This window comes from Scophthalmus maximus, chromosome 1 (assembly GCF_022379125.1).
Source record: "Scophthalmus maximus strain ysfricsl-2021 chromosome 1, ASM2237912v1, whole genome shotgun sequence".
In the NCBI taxonomy this organism is placed as follows: domain Eukaryota; kingdom Metazoa; phylum Chordata; class Actinopteri; order Pleuronectiformes; family Scophthalmidae; genus Scophthalmus; species Scophthalmus maximus.
In genome coordinates this window covers 10,593,922-10,620,570 of record NC_061515.1, presented here as the reverse complement: position 1 = coordinate 10,620,570, position 26,649 = coordinate 10,593,922, and the positions used below count along the sequence as shown (strand labels likewise).

At 43.6% G+C, this 26,649-nt stretch overlaps 1 protein-coding gene across 4 annotated transcripts in view; it reads left to right on the top strand.

Annotated features, from left to right (window-relative positions):
* Positions 1 to 26,649, top strand: part of creb5b (cAMP responsive element binding protein 5b) — a 45,296-nt gene that overhangs the window by 3,482 nt on the left and 15,165 nt on the right. For 2 of the 4 annotated variants that reach the window (XM_035628943.2, XM_035628961.2), the window contains exons 4-9: positions 6,591 to 6,668; positions 6,924 to 7,017; positions 9,564 to 9,685; positions 11,080 to 11,237; positions 22,448 to 22,574; positions 24,223 to 24,333. In XM_035628943.2, coding sequence (XP_035484836.1) covers positions 6,615 to 6,668; positions 6,924 to 7,017; positions 9,564 to 9,685; positions 11,080 to 11,237; positions 22,448 to 22,574; positions 24,223 to 24,333 — 666 coding nt within the window. In that variant the 5' untranslated portion in view covers positions 6,591 to 6,614. Of the gene's footprint in view, positions 1 to 1,595; positions 1,793 to 6,590; positions 6,669 to 6,923; positions 7,018 to 9,563; positions 9,686 to 11,079; positions 11,238 to 22,447; positions 22,575 to 24,222; positions 24,334 to 26,649 lie in introns of those variants that run through there. The other 2 variants (XM_035628952.2, XM_035628933.2) reach the window with 2 other exon arrangements.

Here is a 26,649-nt window from a genome sequence, read left to right as displayed (position 1 = left end):
CACCAGCCAGTTGGCACCAGCAGGTCACACAGAGCTCCAACATAAATGCTTTGTACTGCAAAGCTGTTTAAATCTCTTCTAATGTGCTGTAGCTAATAGCATTTCATTTCAGGCACCGCGGAGCAACTATGAATTTTGCGTGTTCAGCCATTTTGTAAGTGAAACTGTGAGGTCTGCCAGGTTATGGCCCATTTGTGAAATTTGTGTAAGAACAAAGTAGAAACACATATGATTTGATCATCAGAAATTAGCTGTTCGGGTTCTGAGACTGGAGACTAATCGCAATTCATTGCTTTGATGATTTAAAAAAAAGAATGTCACCAAGGCTGCCGACAGGGTGAAGCAAAAGAACTGCGAAGAACTCAGGAACATAACGGGCCCTGAAATCTTGAGGCTTACTGTGTCGCACTACTCCAGTTGAAATTATTAATTCAATGAGGTGGCTTCTGGCATATTCTCTAATCTTGAGGACCTTAAATCTAGCTTCAAGACCTTTTCTATAACATAGTTTGAGCACATCTGAGGCCTGGTGGAATAAACTAAATACAGAGTTTAAGAGGAATAGGGGGTTGACGGGCCCAGATAGAAAAACATCCCCCACCTGTGGACACAAGCTCATCGTCATCATGTTTCACATAAAACTCTTATGATGTTCAACTGAAAAGCTTAATTCCCTCCCTGCAGCAAATACTTGAATCTCTACATCTAAACAATCCAACATGCCTTGTTCAGATAGTTTGGCACTCACCGAAAGGAAAAAAAGGCACGGATGTAAATGATCCAAAATAAAGATGCTGAATTCAGTTTAGCTGCTTCAGTTTCAGGGTCCTGGTGTTGTGCATGAAAAGTCAAAATTTGTGTGTGAATGTGTTACTCATCGTTCTAAAGAAAATTGTGACTATTATTAGTATAGCAGTAAAATTGACTATTATAACTTCTCCTCCATGCTATACCTTTTATTTGTCTTATTCTACTGGGGGGGGGGGGGGATCTTTCAGGCCCTCCTAATATGTGACATACATCATTAAACTACAAACAAATAAATAAAGTGACACAAAAATACTAAAAATATATTTTGACAGTGAGAGTGCGTATGATATTGCATGGCTTAATTTGTCCAAAAAGAAAAGTTGGTCGGAATTTCTAATGGGATCACGTAAATGGTCCCAACAGATCTGAGGTGGGGTGGAGATTATTGACTGACTTTGTATTATTTGTAATTATGTATTTGAAATTGAAAAAATTACAGATTGAAAAATAAAACAATAGATTAAAAAAGTAGTATTTCCTCAAAGATGGGGAGGATGCCTACAGAGACTGGAGCAAAGGAGTGGAACTGTCAAACAAGTTTAGTACAGTGTGTTAAGAGATGGACTTGTTACCCTGCTTATGGGACAGCTCAGAGAAGACGCCACACTTCTCTTATTTGCATCTTCTCTTGTTCGCGCGTCTTAATTGGTCCGCGGTGGAGCTCGATGTTTGCGCCACACCCGCCCCGGGTCCCAGCGCTCGCCCCATCCCACCCACCCGATGCCTCTCTCTGGGTGTGCGATGTGCAAACTCCGCCCCGCTCGCGCCGCCTCCAAGCGGACCGCAATGATTTAGAAGTTCAGGAATCCCACGTGACGTCACCGCGGGGTGACGTTATGCGTCTCTAAATAGATCGTATTGTAATCTTTTCTCAGTCCAACGTGGTTTCTTCTCGGGGACCGCTTCGCATTTTCTACACTTGTTTGGTGAGTTGAGAACCCCTCGTGCCGCCATGCAGAGGACCGTGCATGCGCCTCTGCAGGTTGGTCGTGCTCGTCAGGAGCGCTCCTTTCTTACTTTTGCCTCCCTTCTTTCTTCGTGCAACAGCTCGTTTCGTTGTCCGCCTCAGCAGTGCCGCTCAATGACTCTCTTATTTTTTTTTTTTTTTAATTTTAAATGTCTTCTTTTCCTCAACGCGTCTGTGTGTCGCGGTAGTTTGGCCGGTCGGTGCGTTGTCATCTCACTCCCGTGTCTGTCGACCGTCCGTTGAAGTTGAACGCGGAGTCAAGTGCCGCCGCTGCTCCGTCCGTCTGTCAAGTCTGCAGGAATCCAGCTCGAGCCCGACACGTCAGGACTTTGCAGAGGATTGCACAAATTTTTTTTGTTTGCATGTCTTTCCTTTAGTTTCTGTTTTGTTTCATTTGACCCCATAGCTCTAAAGCACCAGAGCTGGATCCGTGCACCATTGCCGCGCCTGTCCCATCTCGGGATTACGCAGAGCCGGCGTTTTGTCCCGGACGCTCCGCTCCGGTCCGCGCGCTGCGGTTCGCCGGTGATCGTCTGGGAAAACACGGTTTTGCCGCCATGCCGGTCTAAAAAACAAAACAGAGAGAAAACAAGAAACCAAAAAAAGAGAGAAAAGAATGAATGATGCTCCTGTTCCCATGACATTTCCCCCTTCTCTTGAGCAGCACCGGGACTGACATTACGTCATTCTGCGGGCCCCGTCGATATTCGATTAGCCGCTGAGATGTTGAGGGTGACTCTGTGCTGACGAGGCGCGCCGGTGAAAAGAGAGACGTTTTAATCATTTGATTACTCCCCGCTGTCATTATGTTTATGTGACGAGCCCATCAATAACCACTTGTTTCTCATGCACACTTCCAGTTTTACGGTCAGCCTCTAAATGGCTGTCGTTAATAACACCTAATAAGGCGTTTAACTTTGACGATGGTGATGATATTAGTAATTCTGATCATTTAGACCTACTTTGATTTTTATATTGAAAATGCTTTTTTTTTTTTACAAACGGGGGCTTATTTTACGTCAGTAGAATAAAGTGAAGAAAACTTTAAGAAAACAGCAGTTTAACACATTTGTTTTCACTTCTTTGTTGCAAGAAACTTTACAATTATCAAATTTCTTCTTTTTCAATGAGAAGAGCTAACAACTTACAAAAATGAAATCAGTTTTTGGTTTGTGTCATGATCTAACTTAATACTCTCCTATAAAGTGAATTGGCCAAGGAAAATAAATACTGCACATCCTCGAAATATGAAAAACTACACAAATAAATACAAAATAGCGAAGACTGTACAGTCAGCGACTCTGCATTAGTCAGACTGGATGACTGGTGTTATTCATTAACCTTGATGCAGATGTAATTCTTCCCATATTTTGCTCAGTGTTGAGCCTGATTGCAGCGCAGCGCCTCAGTGCAGCAGTGAAATGTGACCTGCAATGAGTTTATTTGTTGACGGTTGTTGCATGTGCTCAAGGTGAAACATTCCTCCTGGTAACAATTGTACCAATGTGGGATGGGGGTCAAATGACGTGAATCGCAACAGCAATCGCACAGTCCAATCAACCTTTTGGCAGCAGTCTCATTTCACCTGCTTTTTAAAAATTTGTTTTGCGAGTTTACATGCTGTGGAGGAGACCAGTAATGGATAGTTATTGAGGTTTACATCACAACAGTCTTTCTGTCACACACTCGGTTCAAGAGCTGAAGTTCAGGGCAGACGTTGTCAAAGAGGGCCACGTTCCCTGCCTCAGGGATCACCATGATCCCACCTTGAACTTGAGCTGTCAAAGGCCCCGGCTTTGGGGAGCTGGAGATCTGAATTGCTGCGCGTGTTTGTGCTTGCTTTAACCCAATATGCCTTTTGCACCCCAACCCGTCTTTTCCTCACCATATTGTTCAAATTCTAACACGCGTTCTACCGGGGAGAATTCCACCCCATGCTCCTCTTGAAATCGAACGCCGGACCCTAATCCTTCCCCTCGCTCACATCAGGATATAGTTAATATGAAGTGTAACCAAATTTCCTCTGCTAAACTAAAACATCTATAGCGACTGAGAGCCAAGTGCCCTTTCCAAGGAAATGGACTTTGAGCGCTGATAATTTGAAGTGAGAAAGCGATTGGATAATTCACAGGAGGCATTCACAGAATTAATGGTGGGAAGTTTTATGTGTCATGTGGTTTGAATTTCCTGGTCAATGTGATGAAATGATCAAGTCCCGTTTTAGAAACAGAGAGAGGAAGGTGAAAGTCAAAGTTCTGCGTCTGTTTTAAAAGTCAATTTTTGTTCTCCTGTCAGTGCTCTGTAGTGAAAAATACTGTATTGTTTCTGATTAAAATGAAGTGAGTAATAGTTGTGCTGAAGAAGACAGTCGGAAAACAAATGTGGCAACAAGTATACGCGGCAGAAAGTTTGATGCTTGTCTTGGTTCCAATACTTTGCCCTCACCCCGGGTCTAGTTTGGGTTGAGGGTTAGGAATCGACTGTGTTGGTAATGTTTGTTGTGTCAAGAGACCAGGTGAGTTTTCAGAGGCCCACTAGAAGAGGCCGAGTGAACATGGTGACAGAAAGAGAGAGCAGGGCTCATTGCTCTCTGACAGAGAGACCCTGTCCAGACCCTGTTCTGCAGGCTCGGTCATGAAGTACAGCTTGTTAGGAAAACAGCACTGCTTAGCATAACACAATATTTGAGTGTTTTGACTGTGCTTGAGGAAACAGACACGCATGTACGTAGTGTATGAAGGTATTCATGCTCCACACGTGACATGTGGCACCCGCTTGAATTTTTCGGGACGTTCTCGGGAATTGATGACGGCAGCAGGTGAGGGAGCGATAAGCTTTTTGTCATGTGTGTTATTAATTTGAGCCGCAGCGTCAATGCTGTAAATGCTCGAGATGTTCCACTCATCACCAAGAGCACACCTAATGATGACGATTAAATTATTTGTATTTCAACAGACCCGTTTGGACATTTTTAGCACTAATACAACAACAAAAAAATTGTTTTTGCATCTCTAAATATCTCACTTTTATTAAAGCATTTTTATTCAGCTTTACTTTATCAGGTCAGAATGGAGAGGCACTGTGTTTTTGTCCACCTTCCAGGTGCTATTCAAATAGATTGTAAAAAACATATTTCACCTGTTGATGTACACATTTAGTGTCCATAACTCTTGTTCATTCACATGCTCTTCAGTTGTTTCAAACATCATAAGGCCCTGAATGTTCATGCCCAGTTTACATGTCCTATACCAAAAGACGTGCATGTTAACCTTCCTGCTTTGCCTCGGTCACAGTACGGCCCTGAAGTGCTGCGTGCTGTGCTCCTATAGGAGGGGGGACCGTTAGATAAAACATCTGTCAGAAGATGCTAGACATCTGTAACCATGCATGTGGTGCACCGCTCAGAGGTTGTTTGTTAGTTCACGCTGCTTTGCACTGGACAATGATTTGACCTCCACATAAGAGCCTCTCTGTGGACAACACTGAGCATCACCAAGCATGACGTTAAATGCAAAAGGCCAAGGGGCTTAAGTCCAAAGAATACTCTAATAATGCCCCTCCCCCCTTTATCTTACTTTGCTGGGTATAATAAGTTTTTAATCAAAACCAGATTTCTCATTTAATTAAAATAAGCTGAGCACATATTTGATGTTGTCTCAACACAAACATCCTCATAATAATCAAAATAATAGTTTTAATCAGGAAATTACTGCTTAAAGACAAAATATGTTAAGAATAGAACCACGCCGTCAGTCCAGGCTGTACTTGACGGCGTTAATAATATACAGACGCACTCCATATTGAAAATGCACCGGGTGGCTAAAGCTACACTTGTTGCCGAGGAAGGACCACAAGTGTGCAACATCCCAACTTTGACGTTTTCTTATAACAACTGTGTAAATATATTTGTACCTTTTCTGCCTAAAAGCCTATTTAAAAACAGAAAAACGTGACAGTTAAAATATTTCCATGTGAGTAACGACATTCCTTGTGCCTCAAATGTAATGACAGATAAAAGTGAACATCAGAGTCTTTACATGACTTGTCATTGCTCTTGGTTTGATCATCAGGAACCGTTGAAATGAGCCTGTTTTTTATTTTATTTCATTTCTTTTTTCATAAAAATGAATACAGAATGTGTTCTTTCTATTGTGTGGTTTTCTCTCTGTACTGAAGAGAGGGACATGATAATATTTACATAATTTGTACACCTTTAATTTTTATGTGTCTGTTGTCAGTTTTATATTTTTCTGTGGACAGGGGCACTACCCTTCTCTGGAAACTTTTAGCCTCTTTTTTGCTTTAAAATAATAAAGTAACTAACTGAATCCAGGGGAAATTTGACATGATACATGCATATGACTGTAGAGTCTTTGCCTATCCCTTGTGCAGTGCTGCTTGGCTTCCACTTACTTCTCTTATTCTCACTATGATGTTCATTCCGAGTGAATATAGGTTAAGTCCTTACCTGACTGCTGTACGATCCAGAACTTGATTGCGATTTTAAACTTAATTTTGTCTTTTACTGCAAAGCTTATTTAGTGAAGAAGTGAATTTCTCACTTTACTCCGGGAGCAGTTATCACTGACAGATCAGCACCAGATGTGCTCAACCAGAATATGTATGTTTCCAATCTTGAAAAAGGCCAGAACCATTGCCTTGATGTCCTTTTAGCAGATCCTAGATTTCTCTATTGTGACAAAACTGACAAAAAATAAACACAGCTGATTCTGTTTTGCAATGACGATTTCATGTGTAAGTAAGACATTCACTTCTTCTCTTTGCTTTCTTCTTTTTTTTTCTCTTCTCATAGTTTTATGAGAAGTCGGCCAGAGTGATGAACTCAGACCAGGAAAGGCCGTTCGTGTGCAATGCTCCTGGTTGTTCTCAGGTGAGTGTGTCGGGACAACACAACGCAGTGTGTGTGTGTGTGTGTGTGTGTGTCTGTGTGTTGTTGTAATATGAAGAGGAGGCCTGAGGAGCAGGTCACTGCGTCATGCATAAGGGAGAAACAAAAGCATGTAAATGAGTGAAACACAAACTTTAAATAACGCTGCAGACAAAAAAAAAATCATAATAAAAGGTACTTCTTTTGTCTTTGTAAATGCAATTTTTACAATTCTCAATTCAAAAAAATACTTTACAGCGATTCCCCACGGAGGACCATTTGATGATCCATCGACACAAACATGAGATGACCCTTAAGTTCCCCTCCATAAAGAACGACAACATGTTATCAGGTGAGTTGCAGACACAATGGGGAACTTTGCAGTTCCTTTGCAGGTGTGTTTCTCTGTGACTCATGCATAGACACACTTACCTGTCATCAGAAAACTTTATGGCGTGTCTATACGAGTTGTTTACAGTAATGTAAATTATATGACACGCGCTCCCTGGCAGCGCAGCTCCATTCAGAGCATGCCACTTACGCACAGCAGGAAGAAGAGAAGCTGGCGTATGACTGATGCACGTTTAGAGCAACGTCCCTGCCCTGTTAGGATTTTCATCAGCGGCGTCATTAGTCTTCCTCTTTCTATAGAACGAATGTGAGATGGTTTACAACTTTTGTATCGATGGTGGGGTGAACAATCCCCAGGTGATATGCTGATCTGTTCAAAGACATCAAATTCATGGATTTTGTACTGCGTTTTTAAGTGTCAACCCAAGGCCAATCCATAAGTATAGATCTCCATGCCAAGAAACGTCCCCGCCACACCAGCGGACATTGCGTGCTGCGTCGTCAGCCGCGCTGTCGAGAATGCCTCTTCTTTATTATTTACACTCGGTGGACAGAAGGATCGGATCGGATTTTCTAGGCCAGGTGTCTTTATTGCCTGTTGTCAGAGTTACAGCTCCAGACATTTTTCTTACCGAGACCTTGAACGGGGGATAAAAATAGTCATTGGTTAAATACTGTGAGTTACAACTCGCATGGTAACAAACTGGTCACAGAAATTGACTAATCTCCTGCTGTTTGTACTGTAGCCGTTGCCCTAAATGCTCCATTTACTAACCTTTTGACTCACTTGGGATTTTTTTTGTTCAGTAGAACTAGTCACATTCGGAGCCTAACAAACGGAATATATTTTGAGTAAAAATGTATTTTGTGTCCACAGGTCATGATGAAAGTTTACGCCAATCCCCAGTCTAGCCAGAATAGATAAACAGACCATGAAGTATGCTTTTAGCCTTTGAAACAAGCCTGATCCTAAAATCACCTTCAACTGTCTGAAACCCGATCTGTGTGCACCCCCCACAACATCAAGCTGAATACCGCCGCTTGACTGAGTTCAACAAATGAGACCCCCACTCAGGAGGTGGGATCTGTACTTTATCAGCTGAAACGGGGCTGTCAACTTTAGTATCTTTCTCTCACTAACAGTACAGAAGAGTTGTGTTCTTAAAATCACTGAAAATATGGAGCGACGAATTTCATTCCTTTGAATTTATGTGTCTCTCTGTTTACTTTGTGAAGTGTATGCTCATCTAACTGTGGTTTACAAAAAACAAAACAAACAGAATTTTAACATGATGCAGAATCATTGAGGATAGAAAAAGCATACAAAACATAAGCATTAGAGAAAAGCGTCACCGGTTTTCCAAATTAAAAGGTTAACAGTGAAGCAATCAAACAAAAACAAAGTGCCATATCTGGTGACATTAAACGTCCAATATTTAACACTTTTCCTGTTTTATTTGAAGTTTTGATATCCACAAGTAGATATTCATCTCAATGTTTTACATTTACTCTCACGTTTTTATCTGGAGCTGGAGAAAGAACAGGGCATTTTTTTGCTCTCTGAGTCAACCACAAGTAACAGATTGTGGCCTCGCACCGTAGCTCAGTAAAACTCACCGGTAAATGCAAATGCCGATGGTCAGTCAGCGCTGAGTTGAACAGCTGGTCAAATTTTGACTAAAATGCTCTGGCTGGTTTTGGGGTGAAGCTAAACACTAGAGCCTTGGGCCTTGTTACGGCGCAAACCCCTGGATCATCTGGTGGCATCGGGGTGACCCTTCACACTGTTGCAGCATCCAGGTCCAGAGGAGGAGTGGTGTAGCCCTCTGCCCCCTGCCGTAGGCTCACTTTTGGAGGATGACTGACCACTCTCCTCAGCAGCTACCCCCAGACAATGCCAGTGTGCATTGAAGGTCAGCCAGGGAAGCATGCATGGTCAGAGAATGACTGGGGACATCAAGGAGGAGGGCGATCATCACCTGGGAGAGCAAGAGTGCAACTCTACATATACAAAATATGCTTTGTCTGCGCAGCAGCTATGGAGACAAAGCTGTCAGGCAGCTTATCCTTTTTCCCGGAGCGCTGACTGAAGGCAATGGATTTCATCCCCTAACTGTGATTAAGCAAGGCTGCAGTCTGAAAATGCAGCTATTTTAACAGATGTTTTATAGGTCAAGTGTAATTGGTTAAAGAGCGACACAAAAGTGATCCAACAATCGACGGAGGAATAGTGTTAAAAACATTAATAGCTGAGGCAAAACAAAACACAAACCCAGAAAGAGTCCTTACAAACACGTACATGTGTTTTTTTATTTGTCCAAAAATATACAGCACATGTGACAACTGTGGTACAATACATCAAACTGTAATATTGATGCTTAATGTGATGTAAAGAAAATAAGAAAAAATAAATAGGATACTCTTTTTTTCCCCCCCAAGTTCCTCTATTCCTTGAGCTGTTGTCTGTTGCTGTTCGTGACCGAGGTGAATTTACAGCCTTTCAAACAAACACTATTTTAAAAGAAATCTTTTTTGCTTGATTTTCAGACCAGACGCCCACACCGACACGTTTCTTGAAGAACTGTGAGGAGGTGGGATTGTTCAGCGAACTGGACTGCTCCATTGAGCAGGAGTTTTGCAAAGCCCAGGAAGAAGAGGACAGTAAACAGGTACTGCAGAGAGTCACAGTTAAAATCCTCTGGGTTAAAAGAACAACAACAACAACAACCTAGTAAAACCCAAAGCCACAACCGCTCACAGAGGTTGGGACAGGCAGTTGTGAATGCTTATCTGATGCGATCATCATTCAACAACAGTCACATACTTTTAATAGATTGAGAACACCCACACTCTGCTCACCTGTGAAAGGGCAGATAACCGGAGATATGTAGACGCCTTCAATATTTCTGTCATATTTTCTTTCTTTTTCATCCAAAGTTTAGTCACGAGCTGCATGTCCAGCCCCTGTTGTGCCCCAGACGCCACACTCACTATCTGTCACGTAGACAGTGACAGACAGAGCTAGCAGGTGGAGTTTTGTCACCCACCACAGGTGAGGTGAGGAAAAGAGCGATCAGCTTCTCCACCTGTGACTTCAAACAGCTCTCCGGCCCTCGCTCGGGGAGGGAGTCCCGTTTCTCCCCAGACGTAAAGACAGAGCCTTTGTGGCAGTAATAAAAGACCTGACCAGACATTCTTGCATGTGAGCGGAGTCGCAGGGCGTTTGACTTTTGACAAAAGGCGTGATCATTTATGCACTGCAGATATGGCCTGAGGCATCCATACCTGAAAGTTGGGTGCTCGTCGAATCACCACAAGACAGACTGCTTATCTAATGTCTGGGGAAGATGTGCAGTGCACGCGGAAGCTAAGCTGTCGTTTTGGCGGTTTGGCTCCGGAGCTCATCTGTGCTCAGGTCATGCCATGTCTAGCCTCTGGAGCCGGTGCGGTTTATGATGGGAGGCTCTGCTAAGTCAGCAGGAGGCGAGTCGGAGCAAGACTCTGTGGGAGTGCAGAGCACAAGAGGCGGAGATAAGGAACGAAAGCACTGAAACCTCAGGAAAACAGCAATCGGCCAATACAAATACATAACAGTCACATATTCATGTACTGACACTCCAGTATAAGTAGACGAGTGAGTGATTTATTTGAATTGTATTGTGTGGCTGAAATTCTTTTATGTGTGATCTTTGCCAGTGGGTGTTTCACATTTGCTGTTTGTTTTATGCCAAGACGTGTGAGTTGAGTATTATTTACAACACAGCGTTACTTTGGATTATAGTGTCTGTGCCATTATATGTAACAGAGGTGAAACAAACTAACTATCCTGCTGGATAAATAACAACAAGGAAGCCTTCATTTATCAAATTGTTTCCTCAACTCCCCTTGGGAAAAACCTGTTCACAAAGTTCCTCATTACCAATTCAAGCTGGGTGTAAGAGCCCAAGGCCAAATATTTGCAGTGCTCGGGTTATGCTGAAAATAAAACTTGCTTGGGAAAAAAGTGACACACTTGGCAGATTTCTAACCCTTGTATTTCCTCCTCCTTCCCTCCTCTCTGCAGAACATCTCAATGCACGGCCAGACAGGCCAAGGCCAGCACCAGCAGTCCCACTCACGGATGGGCAACCATGACACCAGCATAGTGATCCAGCAGGCCCTGCCCTCCCCTCAGTCCAGCTCCGTCATCACTCAGGCTCCATCCACGAATAGACAGATAGGGTGAGTTGGCAACACAGCCGGGAAATCTAGCGAATCATAAATAACAGTTACAGAAATCTGAATTTTATTAGACTTGCGGCATAAAGAGTGGAAATAATCATTTTTTGTACATTTGAGTCAATGTAGGGGAGTTGTGTGAGTTGCTTTTCGATGCCACAGGGTGGACGCAGTGTAACGAAGTGCTGACAGGATGAAAATTACCTGAGAAGCGCAGTGATTGTAGTGCAACCTCGAGAGTGGCCCGGTTATAGCTACAGCCTTAGGCTCGGCCTGGTCCCTTTGTGTCCGGGCTGATTGTCATCGCTCCGTAGTCTCTGAGGTAATGTCAGTGTTTTGTTACATTCGCAGCAGTGTGTGTGGGACTGGCGATTCATGTTTTGCAGTTCATTCAGCAGTGTCCCACAGCAGAGCATGCCAAAGAGGGTCCCAGAGGACAAGATGAGGTCATCATCATTGAAGCCTCGGTTGTGACGGTGTAGCATTTCATGCTCTGAAATAGTTCACTGTATGGGAATGTCATCCACAACATTAGAGCTCTATTTCTCTCATAACTTTGCACACAGGTGTATAATAACAGTCGATATATAAGATATATCGACATATAGAAGATATATCGACCACAATCTGTATCAGGTGCTGTTTGTCATTAACCTGCAGTGTTTAGTGGTCAAGGAATAGTTTCATTCCGACATTTTCATGAACTTTTTTCATAGGGGCCGTATGTGAGAGGGCAAATGTTTATCGCAACTTTTCCTGCTAGCTTCCTGGTGAAATTTCCAGAAAAAGGTCAGAGTGAGTCCATGTGAGAATACAGTCGGAATATTCACGGCGAGCGAGTGCTCTACCCAGGTGCCACCCCTCGCTTGAATGCTCCATAAATGTTTCTGCTGTTGTGAACGTGTCCGACTCGGACAATCTCCTGCAGCGTTCTTGGTCTATGGTTATCCACAGACTGATGATGATCCATAGCTGTATGTAGTGAGACATTGATTTTATAAAGTCTATTGATTGATTTCATAAACTCTAATAACTGTCATGAGCTATCGGTTCTTTAAGGCTAATGTATTTCCATCTTTGACCTGTTGTTTTTTACACTAGTCTCATAATCATTACCACATTATATACACTTTTTTCCCCACACACTTTTTTCCTTGTGAGGATTCTCACTTGACCTCATTATCCCCTTAACCCCAACCACCTTCAGACTTGTGCCAGGTCTTTGTTACTGTAAACCCGACCTGTGGCCAGCAGGTTAGACATCGAGACGGCTCAGTGTTATGGACCTGCGCTGTGTCGAGGTTGTCCTGTGTAGATTTACAGCTTGAGGAGCTGGTGAATATTGGATGGGAGGCCCATCACTAAGCCTGACTGACACCACGTCAGGCTCTTTGTTGAGGACGGGGTGGAATTTCATCCCCTTGGAGGAGCAGCAATCACTGCCAGTAACGGAGACTTTGCTGGGCCTGCTTCACCTGAGTTTACCTGTCATTAAAAACTCCTCACCTCGCAAAAGCACAGACTTCACAGTCACTTATGGTTCACAGAAGTCCCAGCTGCAGTTCTGTGTCCAGCCTTATCCCTACGCGGCAATTGAACTCTGTGAAATTGAAGGGACGTCACATGTTTACGAGGACAGTGGTATCCTGACACATGAATGGGATGAGCGGATTCACATGAGCGAAAGCTGATCTGGAAAAGTTCACATCAGCAGGAAAATGAGTTGAGGAAACCCCTCCACTGAGAAGCAATGCTTCCACAGGAAGCCATTAGGGCCAACCAAAGGCCCCACGCACAGGGTTTCTCCACAGGAACTTCCTACAAACATAACAAGCCGGACACATCATAGGCTAACTGTACTCTGTACTCTTAGTTGGGGAGCTAAAGGTCCAGTCATCTGTTCCCTGTGATGATTGTTACAGCTAGCCTTTTGTTCTTTTAAGTCACTTCAACTATAGTTTCCAATATGTTTGAATTTCCCACGTCTTCAATCTGAACTTAAATCCAAAGTGCATGAATTCTTTTACTCTGCACACTTTTTTTTATATTTAATCAAAACGATTCTAGACACCATTAAGAGACATTAATCCTTGTCAAGAATGGTATGATTTGTACATGTGATCATCGCAGACTTTTACAGCTTTCAATCTTGACACACTTTGTGGAGCGCTGTGGCAAATATATCTCTGAGTCGGACAAAATCACCAAACAAAATCAGTTTAATCTCACATCTGCTCCCTCAGTTTTCTCCCTCTGCACTGGTGAACGCACAGCATGAGCATCCAATGAATTAGGATAACAAGTCATTTTCATTGCTCCACAATGTTTACTAAAGAGCTTTGAGGCTTGGAATCAATTAGGATTGGCTTTCCTCAAGTCCATTTACTTTAGGGTTGAGCCGGGCCTACAGCTGTGAAACCTGAGGACCGCTCTCTCTCTCTCGCTCTCTCTCTCGCTCTCTTCCTCTCTCTCTTCCTCTGCTCCGAGTCCCTAAACAAGGTCTTTGGGGAGCTGTGCTGACACAAACCAGTGTTAAAACCCGGCATCAGAAAGGGCCAGCAGATCTGAATGTCACGGCTATCATTATCATACAAAGGGAAGCAGTGCACAGCGGATTTGATAGTCTCTGCTTTTCATTTATGAAACATCTGGCACTGAGTTATGTCAGAGCTAAATGCGTCGGACGTTCCGAGTCAACCATGTGAGATACACGATTCTGTGGAAACCTCAACCTTTTGACTTGTAAGTGGAGATGTGTGGGTAGATGGGTGTGGGCACGAGGAATTAAAAATGACATTCTTTTGTTCTGGCCTCAACAGAGGAATTCACTCCAATCATTTTCATTACAGCGCACAATCAACCTGAACGCTGCCGGGTTAAGTGAGGAGTGATTACAGTACAGATGTGGTGCAATATCTGATCATCACTTTATGATGACATGATCTTTAAAAAATACCTCTCTCAAGTTTTACTGTGTATTAAAACAGGTGCTTTAATCATATGAAGACACAGTTTAAAAGTTTAAAATTAGTAATTTCAAAAGTACGAGAACTGTGTGAATTGCAATCGTAGAAACCAGGGGTTTTAAAAGTCTGACTCTGTGGTCCTCCCCTCAGACAAAGCTTGGAAATGAGCACCCGTTCACCAAACCATAGTTTACTTGCTTTGTTTGGCTCGATTTCTGAATGCGATCACAATAATGTTATTTCATCCCATAGACACTCAACAATGAGTTAGGTGGCCAAATATTGCAGTTTGACTACACCAGATAAAGAAAGCATTCTGTCCTTAGGAATTTATTAGTTTCTGAGTCAGGGGAAAAACTAATCTCAAACATTTAGCCCACCTCCCACTTTGAAACCCACTGCTCTAAACCACTGAGTGTTGATGGCAGTTTTGATTTTGACAATATTTTCCTCAAACTTTTCCTCCACTTACATCCATTCCGAAATATAAATTTGTATCATTTGACTCTTATGCAAATGTGACAATGATCCATTTTTCATTTCAGGTTTGGCATTTATAAACCTACTTCAGTGTTCTTTATCTTGTTAGTCATGCCCTGCGCTGGGTTTACTGTGTGCATCTCTAAGTTTGGCTGTCCCATCACTGTGCAAAGGTGTGAAGGAAGTCAAAATTTGTGGTTTCATTTCCCATGCTGCTTTAAATGCAGAATATTTTTCACACCTCAGAGTCACCATCTAGGGAAGTATCACAAATAGATGTTGGTCTGCATGCATGGTTCTATGGTATCTAAGTCCAAAAGTAGAGTGACATGCTTGCTGTAAACTTCCTGTGTTTTTACAAGATGAGTCTTGGCGATAAGCTGATTGATCAAAAAGGACCAGTGAGTAAAAGCTCTCATGAGGGATATTTCCATTCTTTCTATTTCAAAGAATCAGTCTGACAAAGCTTATCTTTGTTCAATACAGATTATAATCATCATAGCAATCCACAGTCATTATCAGATAGGATTAAAAAAAAATAATCTTTTCGTGCATTTTCCAAAAAACTCAATTTATTTGCCATTGCTTGGTAATTACATGTACAAATGCAATCTGTGTGCATGGTCTGTCAGATACTGTATGTCTAGATCTCGTAGCTCTCTCTGCTATTAACATACAGTCGTACTGCTCTCACAGTGCAATTGATAAATCCCACCCTTGTGTTACTTTGGATGCGTTTGGATGATTTTGATCCCAGGATGCATTGCATATCACCGTTTTTATACATTGAATAACACATTTTGTCACGCCCCTTGTACCAGTGCCAGAACAGAGAGAGCCTCCACGCCGATATGCACACAGTTATGAGCTTTCCATGGACAAAGGTTGACCTCGCGAACTTCACAATTTAAACAAAACTTCCTTTATTATTGTTTATGATTAGATTGCATTGAGAAAGTGGTGATAAGGAGGGAAGTCCACCCTGAGTGCAGGAGCTTGTGACCTCGAGAGAATGCATGAGGTGCCCTCATGGTCCGACCTGACAAATGCCCTTCTCCGCAGGCAGATATAGGCTACTGTCTCAACCATGTATAAATTGAAGGGCTAATGGACATGGAGTTGTAGCAGGTGGAGAAAACACGACAACTGATGCACAAAGGTAAAATGAAGCTATACAATGTAATCAATTACAAAAAAAGGGAAAGAAAGCAAAATAAAGAGAGAGAATGCAGGATTTACATCTGACCTGAATTAAGATGAGCTCATTGTGTACTGCAGTGGGTTTAATAGTGCGTTTGTAGAGGAACGCCCAGACTCTGTTCCCTCTCATTCCAGCGGGGCTGTGTCATCCCTGCCCCGGGGCCACCACACATGCAGGCTCAAGCACAAGCAACTCACACACAGGGACGTGCATCACAGCTCTGGGGAGTGTAGGGATCACAGCGTGGGGACGTGTGGAAAAGGGGGATCAGAGGTGCACAGAGGAGAGGAAGAAAGGGATCAGAGGTGGATGGGGGAGAGGAAGAGTGTGATAGGAGGTGGACGGTGGAGAGGAAATGAAAGATCAGGGGGGTGGAGGAGAGAGATGGAAGAGAGGCGCAAGATGTGGAGGGCAAGGGTTTAATTCCAGGATGGTGGCATTGTTGGGTGGAGGAGAGGCTAAAAGACATGTCCGCACAACGAAAGGAAAAGGTTGATCATGTCTGGATGGGATCATTGACAAATTGGGATCAGAACAATGAAGGTGTGGGAAATAAATGCACCGGGATTATGAAAGGAATGCAACGACGGAAAACTGAATGAGAGGCAGAGGGATGAGACCGTTGGTGGAAGATAGGAGTCAGGGTGGCGGGATATGAGGAAGAGAAGTCAAAGTTAAGGAGGAGAGGAACAAACACGCTGATAGATATTCAAAAATTTGGTAGTTCTAGAGCGATGAAGTATCGCTGAAAGTGAAAGGGGCTGTGTATGCCAAATATTACAACAGGTGCCGCTGACAGATGCCAGGTTAGCTTGTTGCAAGATGACACAGTTTTTGCTGAAGAGTCTTGTGATTCACCGGTGAGAGGAATGTACCGACATGCTTTTTTACTTTTGTTGACGATGAAAGGCAGACCGTCATTGCCGTCCTCAGCCAAATGGCATCTAATGAATCCAAAAAAAAAAATCATATTTGGTGAATAAATACCACCATACTTATTTTGCTACAGAGTATAATTTGCCACCATTCCTTGACTGTGCTGTGGCATGGCCTTACTCAGCTTGAGGCTCCCTAATGTGAGGACACCCCATCCCAGATCCATCCCTTTGCTGCACCCTCCCAGCATCTATCCCTCCTCCAGCCCACTAATAAAAGTCAGCCTGTGTCGTAACCCATTAGGGCTGATTTATTTGATCAGATTCGTATTATTTCCTTAGTCCAAACCCCATGGCACTCTCCTCCCACCAGTGATTAAAGGCAGTAAATCAGGGGCAGGTTCTGTGTAGTGTTTACTCAGAGAGCCAGGCAGCTGTAAGCTGTTTGAGGCCCTTGTTTCTCTCTCTGTTTACCTCTGTTCCCATGGCGACTGCACCACCGTCTCCCGAACGTCTGGAACTTGGCCCTGGGCTGTTTTGGTTACGTTCAAAAGTTTTTAGCTGCTGTGTCTACCCAGAGCTCGCAGTGACTTCACCCAGCGAGGAGTGAGCGCAGCGATGTTGGATGAGTCGAGGAGGGAAAGAGAGGGAAAAGCGAGAGGAGAGGAGGGAGGGACAAAATCTGGGGGTAGGCAGGCACAGGGTGGGGGGAGGGCGAGAAGCCAAGAGCATTACATCATTGCTGGAGCAGAATCAGAAAGGGAAGGATATGAGTCAGTGGACTGACTGCGCCTCTCTCTGCCTCTCTCGCTCCTCTTGGATGGGAGCCAAGCGCCTTGTGTTTAAGTCTCCAGTGCTTGAGTTGGAGTTGGGACGGTGGGGATCGGGACAGTGGAGCTCAGTGTGTGTGCAGACTGCAGGATTTGTAGACAGGAGCTTGCAAGTCCAGAGGGGCTTGAGCTGAGGTGTGGGCACCCTGAGGGGTCCAGAAGAGAGTCATAGAGGATTAACAGGACAATGTACGGGGTTGTAAGTTCTGCTCCATTGGGAAGAAAAATTGCAGGATAACTCTGAGAAATAAACTATTGAAGAAGAGATATAAAAAAAAAGCAAAAGAAGGAACTTGGGGAGGGAAGAAGGTCCTGCAGTGATGTAATGGGGGAGTGAAGGTGGGTGGAGGAGATGGTGCAGTGGTGTTGTTTGGGCGGGGATTGTGGAAGAGAGCTGGGTGGCTGAGTGCAAGGCACTCAGTAATGTGAGAGTGCAGGGTCAGGACTGCAGAGTGTCTACCTGCTCTCCCCCGGGGCCCACAGCCCCGGCTATTATCAATCCCCTCAGTGGAGCCACAGCCTGTCATTATTCACTTACAGGCATACACACACACACACACACACACACACACACATATTCACACACAGCTTCATGAGCATTAACACTCTGGCACATGTACTTCTTCATATACATACGCGAACACTCTGAGCAGGAATCCACTAATCGACTCTGCTCAGATGCATAATGTTTGAAAAACAAAGCAGGAGAAAAGTAAGAATATGTTTTGTGAGAAAGGAATTTAGAAATCCTGCATCATAAGGGGAAGCTTGTAAATTGTGCATTTAAATAAAGTATGTTGTTACTTAGTGTTCACAATGAAATTTATTTTCAGTATTGATTATTTACTCTACTTAATCGATCAACCGATTAGGTGAAGAATGATGGGGCTAAGCACTCAGTTAATTTCACATGTATCACATGCAGGGATCCATACGGTGATTAAAAAAAGTGGTCACAGAAAAGAAGCAAAGGAAAAAGTCATTTAGGCGGGCGTACTGGTTGAAACGCCCTGAAACACACTTTTCTAATTCAACATATAATAATCCATGGTGTCAAAATGATCAAATAATGCAGACTAAAGTAAACTTTTTTAGGCGGGAACCAGAAAATTTGAAGGATTTTCTGTTTAAAAAATAATTTGAATGGTTAACCTTTAATTGTCATATTGTTATTGCTATTGCCAGAGACATGCCTCCAGCTCCACGGAAATGTCTTTATTTATCAGCAGAGTCAGCAGCACAGAGCTGAGTTAATCCCCGAGAGGAAATGTTGTCAGATGTTAGTGTTGTTTTTTCCTCCCACTAGACAAGCAGGTTGTGTTTTTGGTGTGCGTGGTGGTGACGGACGCAGCGTCCGTCGCCCCGCTGCTCTGCTGCAGGTGAGCTTTGCTAACAGACAGGCGTTAGGGTACAAGCTGCAAAAGCTTCAAAAGAGCCTTTCTTCTCTAGAAAGAAAGTGTGTGTGTGTGTGTGTGTGTGTGTGTGTGTGTGTGTGTGTGTGTGTGTGTGTGTGTGTGTGTGTGTGTGTGTGTGTGTGTGTGTGCGCGCGCGCGCGCGCGTGTTTGCACGCTGTGTCGTGACCTCTGCCAGTTATTGACTAATGTCACAGTCTTTTCTTGAATGAGAATTGGGATACCAGCACTGTAGCACATTTAACTGATTGGTTGTTGCTGATTGTGAGAGGATTTTTTTTCTAAATCCGTTGAGAAGCCCTTTATTTCTGTAACGCTATGGAACGCACCTGCTCACCCAGGACCATGCAACATTACACTGCATCATTACTGTACATAGCTTGCACAAGGTTGGGGTGTTTGTGGACACTTTATTTTGTCTATATTATATTTCACTGTATATGTGTAGATCAAGGCACAGGACAACATTGCAATGCATGTCAGATTTAAATACCATGTCTTTTAACAAAAAAAGGTAATATGTTAAAGGTCCCATTTATGCTTTTCCAGTGTTTTATTTGAAGTTATGACACCCATAAGAAGATAAACGCTATATTTCTGGGCTTGAATACCAAGAACAATCTCAAGGAGTATTAGGTTTCCTCTTTCATACTTCTCTCTTGAGCCCGAGTGAAAAACAGGACATTTTGTGATGTTCTCTGAGTCTCTCCTTTGATTGGCTGACTGTTATTTGAGTGACACATGGCCTTGTGTCATTCGTATGTAAAAGTCAGCGGTTAATGCAAATGACGATGGTCATATAGCACTGCGCCAAACAGACGGTCAAATTCAGACTTAAATGTTATTCTGTCTGTTATTTCAGAAAATAAACCACTGACATTTAACGTTGGGAAAGTTGCAAAGATACAGTATATTTGCTTCATGACATCTGAAGATTGTGCAATGTTTCCATCTTGCAGCTTTCTAGTTCAGTGAAGGAATGATTTCTTGGTGTTGTGTTGTTAATAAAGTAGAAATGAATAGGCTGGACGGTGGGACGGTTCTGGGGGCCATGGCTGAAGGGGGGGGGTTGACTGTATAGTTGTGACATCACTAAATTATGGAAGTCGTAATGACTCGTTTTATAGCATGGTCTCGGGCTGTGTGCATGTCTCTGTGGAATGAGCGTTGAGACACTTTTACAGTATTTATATGGCACCCCTGTTATTAAAAAAAAAAAAAGACAAAGAAATCTTACTCTTTTCTATATGGGATTTATATGTAAACCTCTTGAAAAGCAATTTCAAAATCTGAGCCTTGATTTTATAGCAGCAGTTATGTGAAGAAATGTTTGTTTCGATTTTTACAGATTTTTACAATCTACAGTGCCAAAAAAAAATCACTCAGGCATACAGAATAAAAAATCCGCAAAACCTCCGTTATCAACAAAATCAACATAATGTGGCTGCTGGAACCTCGTGACTGTTATTTCATCCCCTTAAACGCCGGGCAGCGTCTAACGGCAGAGGGGAGCTGTGTTGACGCAGCGCGCAGCTACACTGCATACCTCATTGTACTTTCATGACTTTTCCCATGTGGAAATGTTTGGATTCGCAGTGTTGCTCAGATGTCATATGTGCAGTTAAATGACTGTGATTGTGATAAATTGGGATGTTAGACAGGAATGACACACAGTTGCGATGGTAATGGTCTTGTGTGTGTGGAGCAATCTAAAATGTCTGGAGCATAAATGCACATATTTAGGTCTGGAAAAATACAGGTATTTATTCAGGTGGGGGACCGTTTGCTCTGGTATAGCCCCCCATTTGGCCATCACTCCCTCACCACTCACTAATCCAGGCTACGGTGTGGTCAATTGATTACATTAACCCATTGGACACAGCTAACGTAAATGATTCTTGTTGGCACTAATTTCTAAATGCTGGGGAAATGGAGCTGTATTGACTGGTGAGTGGCAGCCTTCGTCCTGATGATGCCGATAATCATTGATTCTCCTGATTCGGGTTATTAAAGGATCATGTTATGTTTTGTCGGCACTGTTTTGAGGGCCTGAATCGCTGCATGTGGGTGTAACAGCGCCCTTGCAGCTGGGAATCAGTGTTCTTACAAGAAGGGATTTAGTGGCAGTTGTATAAATGATGTCACCGTGTGCAGATGGAGTGGTCTGGTTGTTTGGATGGCTGCAGCCTTAAGCCAGTGACTGACACAGGACTGTTGTCTATAGTTTAAGCTGAGCCTGGGCCTCATCCGTACATGTGATTTATGGATGTGGCCGTGAATGTGGTTCGGCCTGTTGGTCCACACACGCTTTTGTGGTCACCAAGAGAGATTTTCCCCACAGGGCTTCCACCGCTGTAGCAGTTTTTGCACCATCACATGTGGTTGTTATGACAAATATTATTCATTCATCATCCCAATCATCATTATTCACCCATTGTACTACATGAACTGTGCTGGTTTCAAAGTGCATCCAAAAACTCCCAAGATGCCTCCGCTTTCAACTGCAGCATGAATACACACTCAAATACTCAGACGCAAGTAGAAACAAAAAAAGAACCGAAGTCTGGAAAAACATTGGTTCTGAATTAGCACAGATGTGAAATGAATAAATGCGTGAAATCACTAAGAGGGGTTTTATTTAGCAAATTCTCGTGTAGAACTACCGTAGTTCTTTTCAGTTTAATGCACTTTGACAGACAATCCTCCACTGCTGGTGCCACAGCCAGCACAGAGATTTGTGAAGTGTTCGTAGAACAGAAAAGCATCAGTACAAAAATACTTTGGATAACTTCTTTTCTCTCTCAGACATTTATTAAATGCTAAAAAACACATGCAGGTAGTGTTTATGGGTTTAAAAAGTCTGTTGATTGATACTAATTCCAGTATGATCTGTTCCTGTAAAACACACAGAGGTCTGTGACAGAGTTGATCCATTTTTCGTATTGATATTCAATAGGTCTTTTAACTTAAATTTGAAACATGTGCTAGTTAAAGGTTTAAAGATAACTTCAAACTACCAGGCTCGCTTGCTTATCTCCCTTTTTCCATTTGTTTCCCCCTTTTTTATCTACTTTAATCTTTTACTTTGTGCTGCTGCATAATTTCATGAATACCACATTTATTTCTGTTTATTATTAAATCACTGAAATACTTTGTTTAGCTTAAGCATGAAATAAATAAACAGGGTGACACTTTATTTTAACCATCCAATTAGCATATATATAAACGGAACATTTATGTTCATATCACTCTGTAATGTAGTTGTAAGGATGTAAAAGGAGTGTTTATGTGCAATCCTATATTATTAAATATAATTACAGCAGTGTTATCAACCGGTAGTTATTTGTATATACAACAGTTATGCATACTTCCTAATAGAATAAAATCAGCAGCATAGTGCTGGTAGAGGTCGTTATGTGACGTGTCCGTGTCTGTGTGTGTCCCGTCAGACCGGTACCCGGGTCTCTGTCCTCGCTGCTGCACCTACGGAACCGACCGAGACAGCCTCTGCCTGCCTCCATGCCTGGAACACTGCCAGACCCAACTATGCCTGGCTCCTCCGCTGTGCTGATGCCTGTGAGTACAACAATGGAGCACAGAGCACTCACGGGCGCACTCACACATGCAGAGGCAAATCTCACTCACTCGTGTAGTAAGTGACGACAGTGTACACCAAGACCGCAGATGTAGGTTTGCAGATTCCGTCACCCTTGAAATAACTTCAGTGGTATCATAAGGAAATCATATTTTGTATAAATGAAGTACTCTGAGAAGATGAGGGTTTAGAATATAAAATAAGCCCAAAAAGATTTAGGGGACCCACATTGGGAATCGGGGGGAATGATAACAACCAGCGAAAGCTGCTCATATCAGGATTCTAATGATACAACATATGTTCTCATTGTAACACAAGACAGCCTGTGTTTATGGTAAAGAAAAAACCTCCCATGTTTATTAAATCAAGAGCTAAGCGATTTTGGGGAAGATTGACGGTTCAGGAAAGGGGTGCAGGTTTGGGTGATATTTTTACACAAAACACACTTAGTGCAATTAAGGCTGTGTGTCAGATTCTAGGCCTGAGACTCCGTGGACGGCGGGGGAGTGGGGGTCAGGCATGTGGGGGGTTTGAGAGGGGCCGCTCCCCACGGAAAACCAGCACACCAGCTAGAGTTTAGCAGCTGGGAGGCCAGCGCAGCTTACACACACACACACACACACACACACACACACACACACACACACGCATGCATGCATGCAGACACTCACACAAAGGTTTCTTCTTCTTCTTTCCTGCATATACTGCTCAGTGAACACTGCTCACATCGTCACCCTGAATCAGGTGACCTCTCACCCCTGTCCGCTTACCCAGCTGATTTCCGCACATTCGGCTCTCCTCTGTGACACATGGCCGCACTGGCCAGGGTCAGTCAGGGGCAGGCAAGAAACACACAGATAAGCCCCTTTTATACAGAGATCTCACTTTATGGCCATTAAGAGGAGCCCTCGTTATGCCACCTTCACTTGTTAACACTAAACCAAACAAAGCAAACATATTGCCGCCACAGTGTGTGATTTTAGATAGCACCCCGGCATTTCTGAAATTAGAGGCGTGAACACAGACACTGCTGTGTCTGTGTTCCTTTTACTCAGAAGTTGATCGGACTCGGTAATACTACCTATGGTTTCGGCATAAAGGCGGAACAATATCCTTTTATCCAGAATGTGGAGTAAAGGTGCAACTTTCGCGCCTTTAGCAGGCTGCGCAAAAGGGTGAAGGCTGATTCGCCTTACGAACATACTGGATCAAGAGGGACTGTTTGATGTGTTAGTCAGACTGACACTCACCACACGGTTTTCAGAAACACATACACCCCTGTTGCACGGGCTTCCTGTGTTAAGTCCCTCCGTGTTGGCTTCCTGTTTTGGGTCAGCTCCAGTTATCATCACACAGAGCTGTGCACAGGGCAGCCTGTCATGTGAAATCAAGCTCTCGTGCGCTCTCATCTCATCCCACATAGTCCATCCCTTTTAATGCTTAAGCTTTTTTGTGAAAGCAGAGATAGCATCTTGTTAAGATCGAACAGTAACAATAAGTAGCATGAATCATAGCTAAATATATATCGTTTTTATTGATTCATCTTGTACAAAAAAAAGTTTTGTGCTCCAGGAATAATATGTCTACACTTCTGATCTATGAGAGTTCTCACGGTGCTGTAATCTTCAGATGGAGAGACAAATGTCCATGGGCTCCAATATGATGGGTATGCAAGGAGCCGCCCACAACAGCTCCTGCTCTTCCACTCACATTCCCTCCATGCACTCAGAAGCCAAACTGGTGAGTATATACATGCATTCGCATGGAAATACACATGTGTGCACTAACACACACACACACACGCTCAAGTGCACACACACGCACAAGCTCAACGTGTTGCAACTCTCTTTTCCACTGCTCTGTGCCAGCAAAGCTGTGCTCTTAGGTCTGTGTGGATTTCATCATTTGGTGTGTAATCAAAGCTGTGTCTGAACCTGCCAGTGCTGCACTGGAGACTCTGGCTGGAATAAAGGGCCCTTTATGTGGTTGTGGCTGGGCTGCCCACCGACTGCCTGATGTATATCTTAATGTACAGAACATGTTCTGTAGGTCCTGCAACTTGTTAGCACTAGTTTAACACAGCGGGGAAAAAATCAAATGACCTCATCCTTCACAAAGCAGGCAGTTAGAGCAGTGGGAATGAGATGGAGCTGGGGGAGACAGGTTTTGAGAGAGTCAAGGCGTATTGAGAATGAGGGAAAGAAAGAAAAGCGGCAGGGAACGAGACCGTCCACTCACTTGCACGCTACTACTTGCTATAAAACAAATCCCAGTATCTGAAAGTGTACCACAAATTAATGTAAAATGTTTAAACAATTACACTCCAGGTGATATGAACTGATAAATACTGTAGCAACATGACCGTGAGCCAGCCTTTGTTTTCAAAATAAATAACTCTGAAAATGGGAAAAGGTTTCCTAGAAACGAGAGTGTCCTGACTTGGATATCAAAAGAATCACAAACCATAATGAAAAGCCTTGGCTGTTCTTCGGTTTTGGAAAGGTTTACTGATAGCCCAGTTTGCTGGACAGAAACATCTTGTGGAGGGAGAGAGAGAGAGAGAGAGAGAGAGAGAGAGGAGGTAGCAGAGGTCATTAGAAGAGTTATTGCTCTGATAGAGGAGAGCGGGAGTATTCCCAGGGCATTTAATTCTCCCTCTTCCTCCTGCTCTCTCAAGATTGATCGTCTTTGTAGTCTTTTGAATCTCTTCAGCTGTTCCTATGGTAACACGCTGGGGTAACACAATATTAGTGTATTAGGCTTATCTCTCCTCTGGCCGTCATCCAGACACATCTACCCCCCCCCCCCCCTATCTATGTAATTGAATTGTAAATGCTCTGTTAGGCCTCCTATAAACATATGCAGTCACTAAATGGCTACAGGCCCCTGGACCGTGCAACTTTCTGGCTAGTTGGCCATTCAGACACGAGGCACGGCGACCAAATGTGGATCAATTGAGATTCTGCTCCCTGATGTCTGAATGCAACTGATGGAATTCCGTGATTGTGGACAGAAAGTGAGAGACTAATTGTGTTATCGGGGTGCGATCTCCTGCATGGGTTTCATAAGCATAGACGGGGTTTCTAATGTCTGTAATATCCGCGCCCGGGCCGGGTCGATAAATACGGCCTCGCTATCGGATAACTGGGCCATGATCAGGCCCATGTGTCCCCTGCGACGTTCTCAATCCGGCTCTAATCGCATTACCCCAACCATGTTGACTTTCCGCCAATGGGAAATCTCCGCACTGTAACCCCACACCCGCGAGGCAAGGACCTGGATAGACTCTCGCTGCTCGACGTTTACATTGCGAGAGCGAAGAAGGGGATGGAGTGGGACTTTGATAGACATGACGGAAACTGATAGACAGGCAGCGTGAGCAGGGGAGTTGAAAGGCGAGAGGCGGTATCGATATTCTGAGACACCAAACAGTGAATCAGAGTGAGGAACTGGAAGTATTACTTGCGAGTGACATGAAAGGACTTGTGCTCGGCCTAGTTCCCTGTGCCCCTCTTCACGTTGTGCATGCGTTTATGCCCATATGTGTGTGCTTGTGATTGTTTGATTTTTGTGGTAAATGGAGGCCTCCGTTGTAGGATTGACCCTCCCCTTCCAGAGAGAGCATGCCCAGAGCCTCGGCTAATGACGGCTAATTGATTTTGTGGTGGGCCAGAGCAGCACAGAGGCCTGTCTCTGGTGTAAATAGTTAATGAGCCGAAGGACTGATGTGGCCCCTTTGGGACTCGTATCTCGCTCTAACCCCTCTGTTTGTGCTCTTTGAGCCAAAGACTTTATCTACATCCATGCCCATCTTTGTTCTCTGATTTTCTCCAGCTTCAAGCTGTGGTGTAAGTAGACTTGTGCGCTCTCCCGTACCGCTTTCAGCTTGTTGCTTGGGAGTGTTGCTGAGATTGGGAGTGTTTATTAGCTTTGGTTCAAGTTTTTTTCTTCTTCTTCTTCTTGTGATGGACTGGGTGCTCACGGTAACGGGTGTGGTTGTGTTCTGCTCTGTTGTGGTCTGGGGAATTGAATTGGTGCGTGTTGTGCGCTGGAGGT